Source organism: Triplophysa dalaica, chromosome 15 (genome assembly GCF_015846415.1).
Source record: "Triplophysa dalaica isolate WHDGS20190420 chromosome 15, ASM1584641v1, whole genome shotgun sequence".
Taxonomy (NCBI): Eukaryota; Metazoa; Chordata; class Actinopteri; order Cypriniformes; family Nemacheilidae; genus Triplophysa; species Triplophysa dalaica.
Window position 1 is genome coordinate 14,407,746 of NC_079556.1, and position 17,566 is coordinate 14,425,311.

Consider the following 17,566-nt stretch of genomic DNA (forward strand, 5'->3'; position numbering starts at 1 on the left):
CCTCTAGAAAAAAGAGCTATTCTATCAGCTTTTATTCTAATGCTGGAGAAATGTGAATCTGTGGGGGATCTGCTCATTGTAAATAAAGGCCAAGCCACTTTTACAACCACGAAAGCACAATTCCTGATAATAGAGCGTCGAGTCAGACAGTTTTTTTGTGAGTTGCACCTGACCCGCGTGTGACTAGCCTCAGAGATTGTTTTAACAAGTAAACACAACTCCCCTGTTCATTATTTCTGTCTGAACAATATAAACGCTTGAGATGGATTTACTCAACATAACACAGCTGTAACACTGAGATTGGGCCCCATTTCCTTCCTTGTTCCTGTGGCCTTCACCGCTAAACTGAATATGTCGACATGGACAGAGAAACTGAGGAGAACTGTTACAGTGGAGCCGGTAATATTCCTCTATATGACCAGTACTTTCATCATGACACCTGCATATCAACAGATGATTATCACAAAGGTAAGAGAACTGGTACTTCATATCACAGTGGCTGATTTTGTAAATTCACAAAGTACAGGGGGAGATAATGGAAAAGGGAAGCATTAATCAAGCTTGTCCGAGCGAGTCAGTGTTGTGTTCTGTGCCCTGAAAAACAGGTCAGCAGGGTACAGAACTGAACACAAAACGGAAATGCCCGAAGCGAAACCACAAGTGCTTGGAGAATTGTAGTGGAGCTCAAGATGTACTCAAAACCCAAAACTACAGCAGGCATTAATCATGCCGAACCGGCCATGACAGTCCCAGAGCAAAACAACAGGCTCCGCTATCACTCATGCAGCAGATTAAACAAACGCCGACAGTCATTGGTCTGGATTCTTGTTGCTGAACTTAAATGTTGGTAGTGGTTGAGATAATTCAATGTCTTTGTTTTAACCTTGTGCTTTGTGTAAGTGCATAGCTAATACAAAAAACAAACCAAAAAATTATTTTCAAATGACTATGCATGCAGGATTAGGATAAATTTGAGATTATTTGTTAAATATACAATGCTCTGACATTGGTCAGTGAAATGTTTTTATGCAACATAATATATAACATGGTGATATACAGCCATGGAATAAATTAAGAAATCATACCAAAATGTTATTAAATCAGCATTTCTAGACATATTGTGCTCATTCCAACCCAGTGTGTTAAATTGCCACAAAATAAAACAAGTCCATAAAGTGAGTTACATAAAGTCATCCAACAGCAATGTGAAAGACTGACAGTGTGACAAGACACATAATACGGATAAAAAGCCAGGTTAACACAAAAAAAAAATTGAACTCCTTAATACATGCAGAAATATTTTCTATTTTCATTTTCTGCGAATAGAAACTATATTTTTATTAAAAATTTGGGAGAAATATTGTTACCAGTTCATAGAATGAAACAAAAATGATAGTTATAGCTTAACACATAATAATAATAATAGTAATAATAATTTTAAAAAGCAAACATTTTCTGTAGCTGTACAAGATATAAACTAAGTATATATATTATACATGTCAAAGCATGAATTAAAAATGAATTAAACGGCAGTAGGAGTAAATGTTAAATGTTTTCAAAATGCAGAGAAATATTTTATTTAAACTGCTTTCAATGTTTATATTAGATTACTCACCAAATCACTCTCTTTTTAGTTCCTGCTCCTGTTACAATGCATTTTTTCTCTCTTTAAATTCTCTTACCCTTCCAATGAACTCTGCGGATCTACACAGAACAGCTTGCAAAAAAATGTGGATGAATATATCATATGAATGAGCACGGCTCTGCGCAGTGAAAACTGTTTAAAGATTAAAAAGGGCCCGATCATTTATTGCAAAGTGCTCACTTATGCCACTATTAATGGCCTTGATTCTTGCCATTTACTTCTCGATATCATCATATTTGTGAGGTTGCGGCTCGTGATCTTCTCTATGACTTGTTCTTACGATAACTGAAGGAGTCCCCTGGCGTGATGAGTTAGTGGGTTCTGAATTAATCCCATAATGCCTCAGAGAATCATTACTGACACCGGATGAAAAATAGAGAGCGGAAAAATCCTAAAAGCTGACATGAGAAGTAAAACCTGATTTTCAGGTAACATCTGCAGTAACTGGAAAAAGAGCGTTAAATGTCAAGACCTCAGTGTGGCCGATGTTATGACAGAAATCAATTGAAGCTTTGCTAAGCCTTGTATTAAAACGTTAGCGACCAATTTTTCCTTCGCAACTGTTGCTCTCCACTTTATTATTTGACAAGCTCTTTCTCTTTTTGTGTTCTCTTTTCTTCATTTTAGTTTTCACTATTACTTTAAAAATGACAAAATGATTGATTCCAATGCTCGTAATAAATTTTTGTACCTGAAAATTGTGCTGTGTACAGTTGATTACTCAAGGATATTCTGCAAAGCTACCAGTGATAACCAAGAGTTAAACAGGGAAATTACCTGCTCTTTTGTGTATTGCAGGTTTGTCATCAATTACTCAAGAATGATACTATCTGCAATAATCCTGAGCACCACAAAGATAATGAGGTTCAAGTGAAGGCATCCTACATCCTTCTCCTCTTCAACGCCACCCTCAGCCTGGTCTCCGTCCCTCCTGCAATACTACTGGGCTCCTGGTCGGACCGCGCTGGCCGCCGTACGGTTATGGCGTTCCCGTCTGTGCTGTCTCTGCTGAGTGGGGGGTTGTTACTGGCTATAGACCTACTGGACAACAGCAATGTTTATTGGACCTTGATGGCTGCTGCCCTAGTAGGCCTGACCGGTGGCCACGTTTCCATCTTCCTTAGCTGTTTCAGTTACCTGGCTGACTTGACCATGGGCTCCAACTCAAGTCGCACCTTACGCATGGCAGTGGCCGAGTCCATGATCTTTGTGGGAGGGATGATTGGCTTTCTTCTAGGTGGATTCCTAGAGCAGAAATATGGGCTGAAGTCATCGTTCGGGGCTTATATGGGTTGCCATGTTCTGGCACTTCACTATATCGTCCTATGGCTTAGAGACCCTATGTCGGTAAAAAGTACATTAACTGTTCCCTCTAAAGATGATACGGTTAAGGAGGAAGCCCAAGCAGACCAGTCTGGAGTGTTTATCATAAAGTACGCCAAGCTTTCTTTTAAAGCAGTATTTAAGAGGAGACCAGGGCAGGACAGACTGAAATTGCACTTTCTCATTATCTGCACCTTTCTAAATAACCTGGTAGCTGTTGGTTAGTATACACAGACTATCTCTCACACATACACACAAATAGCCTATATGTTCAGTAAATTGTAAAAGTATGTTGCTGTCACAAACAATTTACAGAACACATTTAAACCCCAAAATATCGGCTTTGGTTTAAAACAATAAAAACTATATTTTTAGGACTATTGGGTTTTTTTTCAGTGTGTTTTTTATTGGTAGGTTCAAGAAAATAAAGCCTATGTTGTAGGAACATTAAAATGTTAATTATTACTACATTATTATTACTAGACCAACGTTTGAACAAATTAAATCCAATAGAAGATTTATAACCTATTATCTATAATATTTTAAATGATGATATATATATATACATATATATATATATATATATATATATATATATTAAAGATATTTGTTTAATATTTAAATTTTAAATGGTATATAACCGTTTATAATTATCTATACATGAATAAATAAGATACAAATCAGTGCTTCTGGACCAGTGTTTATATCTTGCAACGTCATTCCATATGAATACATGAATACACATTTATAATTGGGTATTTATTCAATGGTCATTGAAAAGTCCACACTGATCACCTATTAATAAAACTCATCTCCAAACATAATTTTTACATGATCTTAACATGTTTATAAGATTCACTCATGTAGATCTGAAGTTATTGTCAATAAATAACAGATATTTACATTAAATCTGCATTTGTCAGACACTTTCATAGGCAATATATTGTAGCGATCAAGCTTTTTATAAGGATCTGATGACCTTGGAATTGCTTGTTCTACAAATTAAACAACAAAACAATTAAAACAGTTATAGCAATGCATAAACGTTCCTCTGTATATGATAACCAGATGATCTTGCTTTGTTAAAGGTTATCAGCATAGCTAATATGTGCCCGCAAGTCTTCTGTTTAGCTTTATAATGCCACTAACTGTACTCACTTCATGCTCTTAAAATACCTACTTTAATTTCATTTAATTATGACATATAATTTCCTTATAATCTAATATGGAACATGAATTACACTTCATATTGCTTTAAAAAACAGTGAGTCTGGTAAGTCATGCCAATAAGCGGTGGAGAGAGAGAAGACATAAATAATGTGTGCTTTTGTGTGTTTATGTCTCCACAGGGGATCAGTCCATCTTGCTGCTGTATCTGAAGTATGAGCCCAGAGAGTTTACAAATGCCCTGTTTGGGGTATTTAACTCTGCAAGGATGCTCTTGTTGGTAAGTGAGCTTCTTTAATGTAGTAATGCTTCCTCTAATGAATCATGGCTTACTGCATCTGATTACTATTATTGAGAAGAGCTCTGTGAATGTCCTTGAAATACCAAGATATCATTAAATTTCAGCCTCTGCGCCTGCAAACACCAGTGGCCCAGCTAAATGGCCATAGACTAGACATGGCTGTGTACTTTTGCCGATTTTTAAAACAATACACTGGTACGCATAAGTAAAACACACAATGGGGGGCTTATGGGGGCGGGGGTCATCATAACCAAAAAATCTAATCACTGTAATTTGACCTGCTTGACACAGAAACACTGGATCAGAATTTTTTTTAATTGGGGCAGAACTCTCAGGCATGTGTCGAAGAGAGGCATATGTAACCCGCATAAGGGTACTGGAGTTTAATTCTCTATTCTGCCTGTTGGTGGCGCATACACCCTAGGACATTTCCCAAATGAGTAAATCAACACACCTTTCCGCCGGAAAAGACGCTGTTAGGAAGAATCACGGACTGGTATGAAATTATCCTCTCAGGGATAGGAATTTGAAGACTATTGAATACCAGATATTAAAGTAGTGTGTGTCCATTAGGTTGGAAGCTGTTGAAGAACAACTGTCAACAATTGTTAAGCCGTGTTGACACTGCGAACCCTTAAGATACCTCCGGTAAGGATGCTAATACTAATGCGAGTGTTATGCTGACTGTGTTAGCTCCGTTAGGGCGAAAAATACCGTTAATCTAAAACCAATCGGAGTTGTGACCCTAATTTTTACTGTTTTATACCATATAGACACAGATTCGGATTGTTTTATGTTGTTTAAGATGCTCGTAAAAGAGAGCTACTCGCGCTAGCCGCATGCTAACCTTTAACACTTAAATGTGAATTTGTTTAGATTTGAGCTCTGCTGCTAGTTTAGCTAAGCTAGTCACCACAGTACCATATTTATTATAGTATTCATACCACGAAATGTGTCTTTATACTCTGTTCTGTTGACTTAGAAGTCATTTGATTGAGGAAATATTTACCCTTGTTGTCATATGTAAAATAAATCTGATTTAGTTCATTTAGTTGCAAATATACATGTTTGATATGTGTATGAAGAACAGAAGTTCATCATAACTGTCATTAAGAATAAATATATTAAAATGTGATGTTTAAAACGTTATTAAGGTGCTTAAATAGCTTTAAAAAGAAAAGTTAAAGAACATAAATATCTTGTTTCAGAAATCTAATGATTTAATTTCTATACTGTGAAATGGAAGTACATGATTGATTGTTGTTCATTGGAACTGACCTATGTTGTGTTGTGTGGTGTGATGTGTAATTATTCATTTACATAATGATTAGAGTATCTATATCCTTTACAATTGGTTATATTTGATCTGACATTTGAATAGAGATAAGTTGATCGAATTTGAACAGAAATGAGGCAATAGTAACTAATGCATTCTGTACTGTATGTATAGATTGGTTTTAAGAGAGGGATAGATCATCTGAATCTGACCCTTGGGGTCAGTGGCGAGCCAACCGCAGAAGTCAGAAAACGGACCAAGAGCCTGGTGTGGCCAGCCGTGGCATCTTTGGAACCATCATCATCCCGTGCCTTCGTTTGAAGTAAAGATAAGAACACACGTAAACCTACCCGGGTAGTGAAAAGAACATACATACTCCAAGAAAAACACACACACACCAAGAACTTTCATGGACTCTTCCTTTGTTTGACGTTGTTTATTTTGGGTTTTATTGTGCGCTTGTGCACTCAGGAAGCCGGCTTAGGTAGGCAGGGATTGTATATAACTGTCTTTAATTTTGTGTAATACACTTCTAAAACGTATCTGTTTTGTGGTATTTGTTGTCTGACTTTTTACTACTTCAGGCTCCGTAGTCGTACCTAGATTTTCTGATTTTAGCCCAGTTTCAATTTATAGCTAATTCAATTAGTTATCGGTTACACTAAAGCGAGCAGAGGGTTACAAGTGGCGAGCCAGCCAGGAGCCTGATTTTGTGTTAGCAGTGAACCACATTACACGTGTGTGAAACGACTTTCAAGTGTGTAAGCTCTTTGTTATCTGTTTAACATATCACCCTTTACTAAAGATGGAGTTCATAACAAGCTCAGGTATCAAAGTCCCCAATGCAGTAATGGTGAGTGGTTTGCTTGAATCACCAGAAGATGAGGAGATCATAGACTTCCTTAGGAGGTATGGCTCCATGAAACTTGTCCCAGTTACTGACACTAACTCAGAGTTTTATAAAAACCTGATTGTTGAGTATCAAGAAGGTGCTGCTTTTGAGGCCTTAGCCCCCCTTCTGCCCTACTCACGTGAACATAAGGACAATCCAGACGTGAAATACTACGTTCAAGCCCTGGCAAGTGTGTACACTACTAAAGTTGGCTGCAGTGTTACCAAAGCCTACCTTGATGAAATAAAGAAGTTAGCGAAATTGAGTGGACGAGGCTTCGAAGAAGTGCTGAAAGACATGATGTCAGAGATCAGTGAGACAATCGAGACTGATGGCAGTGGTGATGATGAGTTTGGAGCCAGACAGCTCAACACGTCGCTTGACACATTTGAACCCACACATTCTCAGCTGCTTCCAGATTCTTCTCGGGAAAAGTTAATTCATAGTGGTGCTGAGCCATACCCACCAGCTGATGTGAAGCGAAGTCTGTCCGTTGTGGAGAGCGACCTGAATCCACCTGAAATTCAAAGGGTCATTGTTGAGCACATTGTGAGGAGAGATGAATTAAACACACATTCACACTTTCCCATCAAGCTTCGTTCATTCTCAGGCAAGCTTCCCAGACCCAATGGTGAGACAGACTACGACACATGGCGTTCACATGTTGAGCTTCTCAGGAAAGACCCAACCCTGTCTAATCTTCAGAAATCACGGAAAATCTTTGAAAGTTTGCTCTTCCCGGCAGCAGATATTGTCAAAAGACTAAGCCCTGAAGCTACTCCTGAGTCCTACCTTCAACTGCTGGATGCAGCCTTTGGAACTGTTGAGGACGGCGAGGAGCTTTTCGCCCAGTTTATAAATACTCTTCAGGATCCAGGTGAAAAGGTCTCTACATACCTCTGTCGCCTTCAAGCTGCCCTGAACCTTGCTGTTAAAAGAGGAGGAGCTGCTGCCGGAGAAGCAGATAGACACATTCTCAAACAGTTTTGTCGCGGGTGTTGGGACAACCACTTGCTCTCTGACCTCAACCTTGAAGAAAAGAAAAGTCACCCACCAGCATTTTCAGAGCTCCTGTTATTAATCCGCACTGAGGAGGATAGGCAGGCAACTAAAGCCACACGTATGAAGAAGCACCTTGGCTCACACCGGCAGAGGATTATGCTAGGTTCTCAGGGTGTATGCGTCTGCAGTCAACAAGCAGCACTCCAGCCTGAGTCCGACCCATTGACAGAGCTTAAACATCAGGTGGCGTCGCTGCAGAGCCAACTCACCACGCTGATGTCTAAGAAAGCCAAGAATGCTCCGAAGACCAAGGGGAACACTGAGCATCCATCAGGAGGGCAAGCATCTAAACTTGACCCTAGAGCACCAAGCTGGAAACCGACCAACTCAAAGACAAACACCCAGCCGAGACCTTGGTACTGTTTCAACTGCGGCGAGGACGGTCACATCTCCTCAGCTTGCAATAGCAATCCGAACCCCACTCTCGTCAATAAAAAAAGAGGTCAATTGAGAGAAAAGCAGCGCCTCTGGGAGGCTAAAGTACAATTACCAGACAATAGGGATTTTTAGATGGAGTCTCAGTTGCAGGGCAAACTGAGGCTAGAGCAGTTCATCAACGCCCTGCTAAGGATAAAAGTGATGCCGGACCCAAGTTCAGTGCTGCCTTGAACCAATCTAAAGTTAGAAAACACCCCTTCAGAGTCCCGAAGAAACTTATAGGCACGAAAAGTACTGCCCAAGTTACCATCCAAGGAAAACAGTTCAGCTGTCTCCTCGACACAGGTTCACAAGTAACTACAGTCACCAAATCTTTCTATAACGAAAACCTACCCGAGCAGCAAATCAAACCACTCTTTAACCTTCTGGAAGTTGAAGGGGCCAATGGTCAAGCTGTGCCCTACCTTGGATATGTTGAAGTCACTATCACCTTCCCAAAACAGTTCCTTGGAGCTGAATATGAAGTCCCAACATTGGCCTTGGTTGTTCCAGAACGCGGCACTTCAGGGTACCAGATACTGGTTGGTACAAACACACTCGATGTAGCATATGGTATGTGCAAAGAGAAAAGTCCAGCAAGCTACCACTCTGTCCCAAACGGCTACAGGACGGTACTGAAAGTACTTCAACTACGACAGGAACAAAGCCTTGACAGTAACATTGGACTGGTGAGGATGCAAGGCCGAGACAGAAAACTCATTCCAGCTGGAGGAACACTTGTTCTGGAGGGAGTGGCATCAGTGAAAGAGTTCCATACTGAGAGGTCTGCTATCATGGAGTACCCTTCATCCTCTTCTCTGCCTGGAGGGCTGCTTGTGAAGCCCTGCCTTGTTGATCTACCAGTCAAACTTCCAGTTGTGGTCTCAAATGAGTCGGAACACGACATTATTATCCCAGCTAAGAGTGTGATTGCTGAGCTCAGTTCAATCCAGGCCATTCTGTCTCATAAACAGAGCGTGACCAATCCATCTGAACCAGAACCCTCCAAGGCAGCTGACCTAGCCTTTGACTTTGGTGAGTCCCCGGTCCCTCCAGAATGGAAAGACAGAATTACCCGAAAATTGAATAGCATGCCTGAGGTCTTCGCCCAGAATGACACTGACTTTGGAAGGACAGACAAAGTCAAGCATCACATCAAATTGTCTGATGAGACACCATTCAAACTCAGGGCTCGGCCAATACATCCACACGATATTGAAGCTGTTCGTCAACATCTTCAAGAGCTTCTTGATTCTGGGGTGATTCGTGAAAGTGAGTCTCCATTCTCCTCTCCAATTGTTGTAGTCAGGAAGAAGAATGGCCAGGTACGCCTCTGTATTGACTACAGGAAACTGAACCTGCAGACGGTGAAAGACGCCTATGCACTTCCGAGGATGGATGACACCTTCACAGCACTCTCAGGTTCCAGGTGGTTCAGTGTCCTCGATCTAAAGTCCGGCTACTATCAGATCGAAGTCAACGAGGTTGACAAACCAAAGACCGCCTTTGTATGCCCACTTGGTTTCTGGGAGTTCAATCGAATGCCTCAGGGAGTGACAAACGCCCCAAGTACTTTCCAGAGACTGATGGAAAAGTGCATGGGAGACATGAACTTGAAGGAAGTTGTCGTTTTCCTGGATGACTTAATAGTCTTCTCGAAAACTTTAGAAGACCAAGAAGCCAGGCTCACCAAGGTCCTCAACCGACTGAAGGAGTATGGGCTCAAACTGTCCCTGGAAAAATGTAGATTCTTTCAGTCCTCAGTCCGGTACTTGGGGCATGTGGTCTCAGAGCAGGGAGTGGAGACCGACCCGGAAAAGATTGCAGCGCTAGAGACCTGGCCAGTCCCTCAGCATCTAAAGGAGTTGAAAGCCTTCCTTGGATTTTGTGGTTACTATAGGAAGTTCATTAAAGGCTATTCAAGTGTAATGAAACCTCTGAACGACTTAACATCCGGTTACCCACCTCCAGGGAAGCACCCCATATCCAAAGAAAGGAGTGGCCAATACTACCACCCCAAAACCCCATTTCTGAACCGTTGGACTCCCGCCTGCCAACAGGCATTCCAGACGATCATCGGCAAGTTGACAACATCCCCAGTTCTGGCCTTCGCAAATCCAGCACTCCCTTACATCCTTCACACGGATGCAAGTTCCACCGGCCTCGGAGCGGCCTTATATCAGGAGCAGGAGGGACAGCTGCGTGTCATTGCCTACGCTAGCAGAGGGTTATCGCGTAGTGAGTCCCGTTATCCAGCTCACAAGCTTGAGTTTTTAGCGCTGAAATGGTCTGTAACAGAGAAGTTCAGTGACTACCTCTATGGCAATCAGTTCACAGTTGTCACTGACAACAATCCCCTTACGTACATACTTACTTCAGCCAAACTCGATGCAACCAGCTACAGGTGGTTAGCTGCTCTCTCTACCTTCTCCTTTAAGCTCCAGTACCGCCCCGGAAAGCAGAATGGAGATGCTGACGCACTATCGCGACGTCCCCATGGCAACCTGCGTGACGACCCCTCATCCCAAAAAGAATGGGACAGGATCCGCCAGTTCACACAGCACCATCTATCAGATCCAGATAACATTGAGGCTGTGGATCAGGGGGTTGTTCATGCCATCTGTGAGAGACAACTTATTTATTGTGCCAATGATGGAATGGGTAGAGATGGAAGTATCTCCCTAGTCGAGAGCCTTGCCATCTCTGGAGAGGCCGTACCTGACAGTTTTGAGCAGGAAGATAAGCTTGGAGGTCTTCCCATCGTCTCGCACCTATCAGAGGCAGATCTCAGAGACAAACAGAGAGCTGACCAGTGCATCAAACATGTCATCTCGCAGATCGAGCGTGACGAGAAACCACCACCCGCTGTGAGAGCTTTGCTTCCAGACCTACCTCTGTTGTTGAGAGAGTTGACCAGACTTGAACTGCGAAACGGCATCCTTTATAGAACACGCCAAGAAGAAGGTCGCACGCAGTACCAGCTAGTCTTACCCGAAGAACTTCGTGAGACGGTCTTAACGAGCCTGCATGACAACATGGGTCATATGGGAAAAGACCGTACGCTGGACTTGGTCAGAGCCAGATTCTACTGGCCGAGGATGGCCTCTGACATTCAGAGGAAAATTAAGAAGTGTAACAGGTGTGTGCTCAGGAAAACCTTACCTGAGAGGGCAGCACCTTTAGTGAACATCATGTCAACAAGACCGCTTGAACTGGTCTGCATGGACTTCTTGTCCATTGAACCGGACAGAAGTAACACAAAGGACATTCTTGTGATCACAGATCACTTCACAAAGTACGCAGTGGCTATCCCAACACCAAACCAAAAGGCTCAAACGGTTGCAAAGTGCTTATGGGACAATTTCATCGTCCATTATGGTATTCCCGAGAAACTGCACAGTGACCAAGGTCCTGATTTTGAGTCGCGGCTGATCAAACAACTGTGTGAAGTTGCAGGCATACAGAAAATTCGAACAACTCCATACCACCCAAGGGGTAACCCCGTGGAACGTTTTAACCGCACTCTGTTAGACATGCTTGGTACTCTGGAAAACCAGGATAAGTCACACTGGAAGGACTTCGTGAAGCCTTTGGTCCATGCATACAATTGTACCAGGAGTGAAGTGACTGGGTTCACACCGTATGAGCTAATGTTCGGACGCCAGCCACGCCTGCCGGTCGACCTTGCATTCGGCTTACCTGTCAAAGAAGAGCAACAGAAGTCACACTCCCAGTACGTAAAGCACCTCAAATCCCATCTCGAGGAGAGCTACAAGATAGCAACAAGGAGTGCTGCCAAGGTGGCTGAAAAGAACAAAACAAGGTTTGACAAGCGTGTGACCCCTTCTGCTCTGGACATTGGAGACAGAGTACTTGTCAGGAATGTACGTATTCGTGGAAAGCACAAGCTAGCTGATAAATGGGAGTCCACTGTCCATGTGGTAGTGAGGAAGGCTGGAGACCTCCCCGTCTATACAGTAGAACCAGAGACCGGAGAAGGCCCTCAGCGTACGTTGCATCGAGACCTCTTGCTCCCATGTGGGTTCCTCCATGTAACACCAGAAGAACAACCCAAACCACTCGAGCGCCGCAAGACACGCCAGAACACTCGCAGTGACCCAAGAGAAGTTCATCAGTCCTCAGATGAGGACGATATCATTCCTGTTATCTGGTCCCAATAAAAACCAGTTCAAGAGGTAACCGGATATATTGTCTCGCGAGATGTTCCAAGACACCATGGCCCAAGCCATTCTAAAGAGAACCTGATGACAGACCTCAACAAGGTGACTGATTAAGTTCCAGATAATGTGAGTAGCCTACCTGATGTTACAGTCAACCGAGTAACACTGGACCTGAACTTACCTGGAAATGAACCTGTGGAAATAAAAGACCTGCCTGGATATGAACCTGCACAAAGAGAGACAAACTTACCTGATAGTGACGACCTTGTGAAAGAGTTGGATGAGGACTGTCCTGAACAACCTCCAGTCCCCTCCGACATGCCAGAATGTGATGAGACAAATGTCTATGAAAATGAAAGAGAAGAGGAGATTAAGGAGACGGAGGAACAAGCACATACTGATGATCTAGTCAGGAGATCCGAGAGGAATCGTCAGCCACCTAGGCGGCTGGACTACACTGAACTGGGAAACCCCTTAGTCACAGTGGTGAAGTCACTCTTTCAAGGGCTGACTACTGGTACCACGGACTGGTATGAAAATATCCTCTCAGGGATAGGAATTTGAAGAATATTGAATACCAGATATTAAAGTAGTGTGTGTCCATTAGGTTGGAAGCTGTTGAGGAACAACTGTCAACAATTGTTAAGCCGTGTTGACACTGCGAACCCTTAAGATACCTCCGGTAAGGATGCTAATACTAATGCGAGTGTTATGCTGACTGTGTTAGCTCCGTTAGGGCGAAAAATACCGTTAATCTAAAACCAATCGGAGTTGTGACCCTAATTTTTACTGTTTTATACCATATAGACACAGATTCGGATTGTTTTATGTTGTTTAAGATGCTCGTAAAAGAGAGCTGCTCGCGCTAGCCGCATGCTAACCTTTAACACTTAAATGTGAATTTGTTTAGATTTGAGCTCTGCTGCTAGTTTAGCTAAGCTAGTCACCACAGTACCATATTTATTATAGTATTCATACCACGAAATGTGTCTTTATACTCTGTTCTGTTGACTTAGAAGTCATTTGATTGAGGAAATATTTACCCTCTTGTTGTCATATGTAAAATAAATCTGATTTAGTTCATTTAGTTGCAAATATACATGTTTGATATGTGTATGAAGAACAGAAGTTCATCTTAACTGTCATTAAGAATAAATATATTAAAATGTGATGTTTAAAACGTTATTAAGGTGCTTAAATAGCTTTAAAAAGAAAAGTTAAAGAACATAAATATCTTGTTTCAGAAATCTAATGATTTAATTTCTATACTGTGAAATGGAAGTACATGATTGATTGTTGTTCATTGGAACTGACCTATGTTGTGTTGTGTGGTGTGATGTGTACTTATTCATTTACATAATGATTAGAGTATCTATATCCTTTACAATTGGTTATATTTGATCTGACATTTGAATAGAGATAAGTTGATCGAATTTGAACAGAAATGAGGCAATAGTAACTAATGCATTCTGTACTGTATGTATAGATTGGTTTTAAGAGAGGGATAGATCATCTGAATCTGACCCTTGGGGTCAGTGGCGAGCCAACCGCAGAAGTCAGAAAACGGACCAAGAGCCTGGTGTGGCCAGCCGTGGCATCTTTGGAACCATCATCATCCCGTGCCTTCGTTTGAAGTAAAGATAAGAACACACGTAAACCTACCCGGGTAGTGAAAAGAACATACATACTCCAAGAAAAACACACACACACCAAGAACTTTCATGGACTCTTCCTTTGTTTGACGTTGTTTATTTTGGGTTTTATTGTGCGCTTGTGCACTCAGGAAGCCGGCTTAGGTAGGCAGGGATTGTATATAACTGTCTTTAATTTTGTGTAATACATTTCTAAAACGTATCTGTTTTGTGGTATTTGTTGTCTGACTTTTTACTACTTCAGGCTCCGTAGTCGTACCTAGATTTTCTGATTTTAGCCCAGTTTCAATTTATAGCTAATTCAATTAGTTATCGGTTACACTAAAGCGAGCAGAGGGTTACACATAGTGTTCAGAAAACCTATTTCAAATGTTTTGTTTTGTTACACAAGTATAAACTTAATTATTTGCACTGAAATTTGGGGTTTATTATTGATGAGACTTTCATAAAAGTCTTTCCCACACCCTGACATCAGCAGAATAGGCATGCGGCTTGAGGTCATTTGTACGGCAACAATGATTCAAAACAGGTTGAAGTCAGCTTTGTTTTTGCTGTCTGTAAAGAGGAACTATGCCTCTCACTGAAGTGAGCAGGTCGATTACTTGTCTTACAGTGACGCTTTGACAAAGACAGCCAGTTAAGAAGCATCTTCCTGATTGGAGTGGTGATGTCTCTCCATTTATTCCACAATGCACCGCCGAGGCACCAGACGCTCATCTACCTTTTGTGTTGAACCTGATTCTATCGATCCGATAGAACCTATTATACATTCTATCTGTAGGGGGTGTCACCTGGCAGGCTGCCACCCAATACACAAAGCCGTAAAAAGTTTTAATTAACTACAATTGAATAAGTCAATTGGAAAAAAGGAGTGAAAGGACAGAACACGAAACTTGAAAAAAGGTATAGCAGAGGTGAACAGACTCCTAAAGATCTGAGGCATCAAATTCTTGGCAGGTGTAAAGGCTGCAGTGAACAGTTTTTGTAAATGGCTGAAGGGCTGGAATTGACTTGTAATTAGGCTGGAGTTGGTGACGAATTATTAAACACTCCAGGCTCTAATGAGTTGATGAAAGTAAAAACACAGAGCAGTGACCTTTTCCATGGAATGTTTATGCATTCACACTATGTTTTCAACTGCAAATCAGAGTCGGTGGCAAAGTCTGTAGACACAGGGCCCTCACCGACGAGGGGGTAATTAAATCAGAACTGTTTGCATAAGCGGGCAGGGAAAATGAGTCAGGATGCGTCTCACATGCACACACCTTCACACGTGTTTCTACACAAATGCAGAAGCAAGTGTGTTTGCTTTCAAATGCTCTCCAACGTTCTGAGTGAGACGCTGACAGTGTTGGACGATGCCTTATCAGGTTCACTCATTGAAGGTTATTTCATTTACTGATAAGGTTTATAATGCATCTGAGAGAATCAGAATATTTCTGGCCTTTTTTAATCAAAAGCTGACCTGAAGAACATTCTATTGCCTACCAATTTCAACGCTGTGTATTTTAGATCTTTTATGAGCATTTTATTATTTCTACATCAACACTTTAGAACAAAATTTAGCTGACTGTAGACTAAAATTCCACATGTTGAACTCTAGGTCTATCTGCTTGTTAAAGGAACAGTTCACTCAAAAAAAATTTGGTGTGATGAACACAGAGAAATATATTTGGAAGAATGCTTGTAACCAAACACTTCTTGGGCAACACTGACTACCGAAGTAAGAAAGATTGCTTTATAAATATATTTGTTCTGTTGAACACAAAAGAAAATATTTTGAAGAATGTAGGACAGCAAAAAGTTCTGGGGCACTTTTGACTACCATTGTTATTTTTCTTACTGAGCTAGTCAATGGTATCCAAGAACTGTTTGGTTACAAGCATTCTTCCAAATATCTTTAAAAAAAAAAATCAGAGATTCAGAACAACTGGTGACTGATTAAATGATGACAGATATTTTTTGTTTTGGTAGAACTGTCCCTTTAAGTGACGTAAGGAATACTGTTACCGGGTCCAAGCCTCCACTTGTTCTGAGGGGGGCTACTATTTTAACAGCCGTTTATTCTTATTTAAGCACACATTTAAGCAACATTTTTAGAAATTCCAATCTCCGGGCTCAAAGAATCACAGATATCAATGTTTCAATAATACATAAAAAATGCATTGCAGTCTGGCCATCTGGGATTTTGTTATGGAGATTAAGTTTAGGACAGTAGTATTCAGACATCTAGGGCATCATAAAAAAAGTAACATTGTTGTTAAGTGAAATTACATGTTTTTGAATGTTATTTTACTCCCATTTTGTAAATCTTCTGTTTATTTCTATATTTTTTTGTTTACCGCATTTCAAAATTCTGTGAAAATTCTGTAAAAAAAACAGTAAAATTCTTTAAATTACAGTTTATTTACAGTGTTGATTAATAAAACATCAGAAGTTTATATTAGAAATGTTTTTGTTTATCTAGTACTTTCCAAGCAAATAGAGTCCAATCGACCTACATTAAGAGACAAATTCTTTTGAATTGAACTGGTAAACAATGCTGTTGCATCTCCTTAACCTGCAATATTTCATTTGTCAAACATTTTTTAGAGAAATGGTTGACCAGCACTAAACAAGCTGTTTTTTATAGCAAAGAACCACCTTTCAAAACCCTAGCCGCCACATTTCATTACCATAGCAACTGCCTCACACACCCTAGCAACTTCACAACGACATCATCAAAATGCGCATAAGCACTATGCATAGTCGTGGTGAGTCTCACACAGGCAAACCTCATTTCTATTTTATCAAAAAGTGATTTACAATGCACTAAAGCTACACGTTATGTCAGCAGGCTACAGGGGATTCAAACTATGCTCTTCCAGTTCTTCCTGTTGAGCTACAGGAAAAATAGCCTCTTTAGAAGATGCTTCAAAAAATCTAAAGAAATGGTTTCATCTTGTTCCAGACACTTTTCCTTTTACTGTTTAGATCCAGATGTATTCATCTCTATCCTGCTCCATTGTAGGGCTTTGGTCTCCTGGGTCTATTTCCTGTGCTGATGAGGTGTATGAAGGAGATGACTCTAGCAAAACTTAGCGCTGTGTTCAGAAGCGCTTCTTACGTCCTACTCGCCCTCTCCAACAATACATGGATGGTCTTCCTGGGTAAGATTCCATGACTTATATGATACAACATATCATGATTTATTTACACGAACAAAGCTATTGTGTATGTAAAAGGTGTGCTATCCAATTCTTTATATTTATTCTGTCATCATTTACTCCACCTATTGTGTGATCCTCACACAAAACAATTCTGAATAATAAAATGCAGTGGGGGATTAGACTACTGTTTATGGTGCTTTTTGTGAAAAGCTCCTTCTCACCATTCACTTTCATTGTGTAGAACAGAACTGTGTGGAAAAAGACAACTGTATGTAAAGCTGCTTTAAAACAATATACATTGTGAAAAGCGCTATATAAATAAACTTGAATTATGTATTTTGGGGTCTCCAAAAGAATCAAAATGGTTGAAACAACATGCGGATGAGTAAATGATGACAGAATGTTGCTGAAGTGATGTTGTGATGTGTTATTTTTACCACGCAATTGCTCACAGCATGGGAGACTTTCCAAAAACAGTTCGAAACAGCACAACTGACCCCG

The 17,566-nt window shown here is 40.9% G+C and overlaps 1 protein-coding gene across 4 annotated transcripts in view; it reads left to right on the forward strand.

Moving 5' to 3' along the window:
* Positions 1-339: 339 nt before the first annotated feature.
* zgc:174356 (uncharacterized protein LOC100137120 homolog) overlaps positions 340-17,566 on the forward strand; it is a 63,045-nt gene continuing 45,818 nt past the window's right edge. Inside the window, exons 1-4 of one of the 4 annotated variants that reach the window (XM_056768214.1) lie at positions 340-468; positions 2,444-3,188; positions 4,318-4,415; positions 16,927-17,065. In XM_056768214.1, the coding sequence (XP_056624192.1) occupies positions 352-468; positions 2,444-3,188; positions 4,318-4,415; positions 16,927-17,065 (1,099 nt within the window). In that variant the 5' untranslated portion in view covers positions 340-351. Of the gene's footprint in view, positions 469-2,443; positions 3,189-4,317; positions 4,416-4,885; positions 4,933-5,009; positions 5,085-5,886; positions 14,065-16,926; positions 17,066-17,566 lie in introns of those variants that run through there. The other 3 variants (XR_008909132.1, XR_008909133.1, XR_008909131.1) reach the window with 3 other exon arrangements.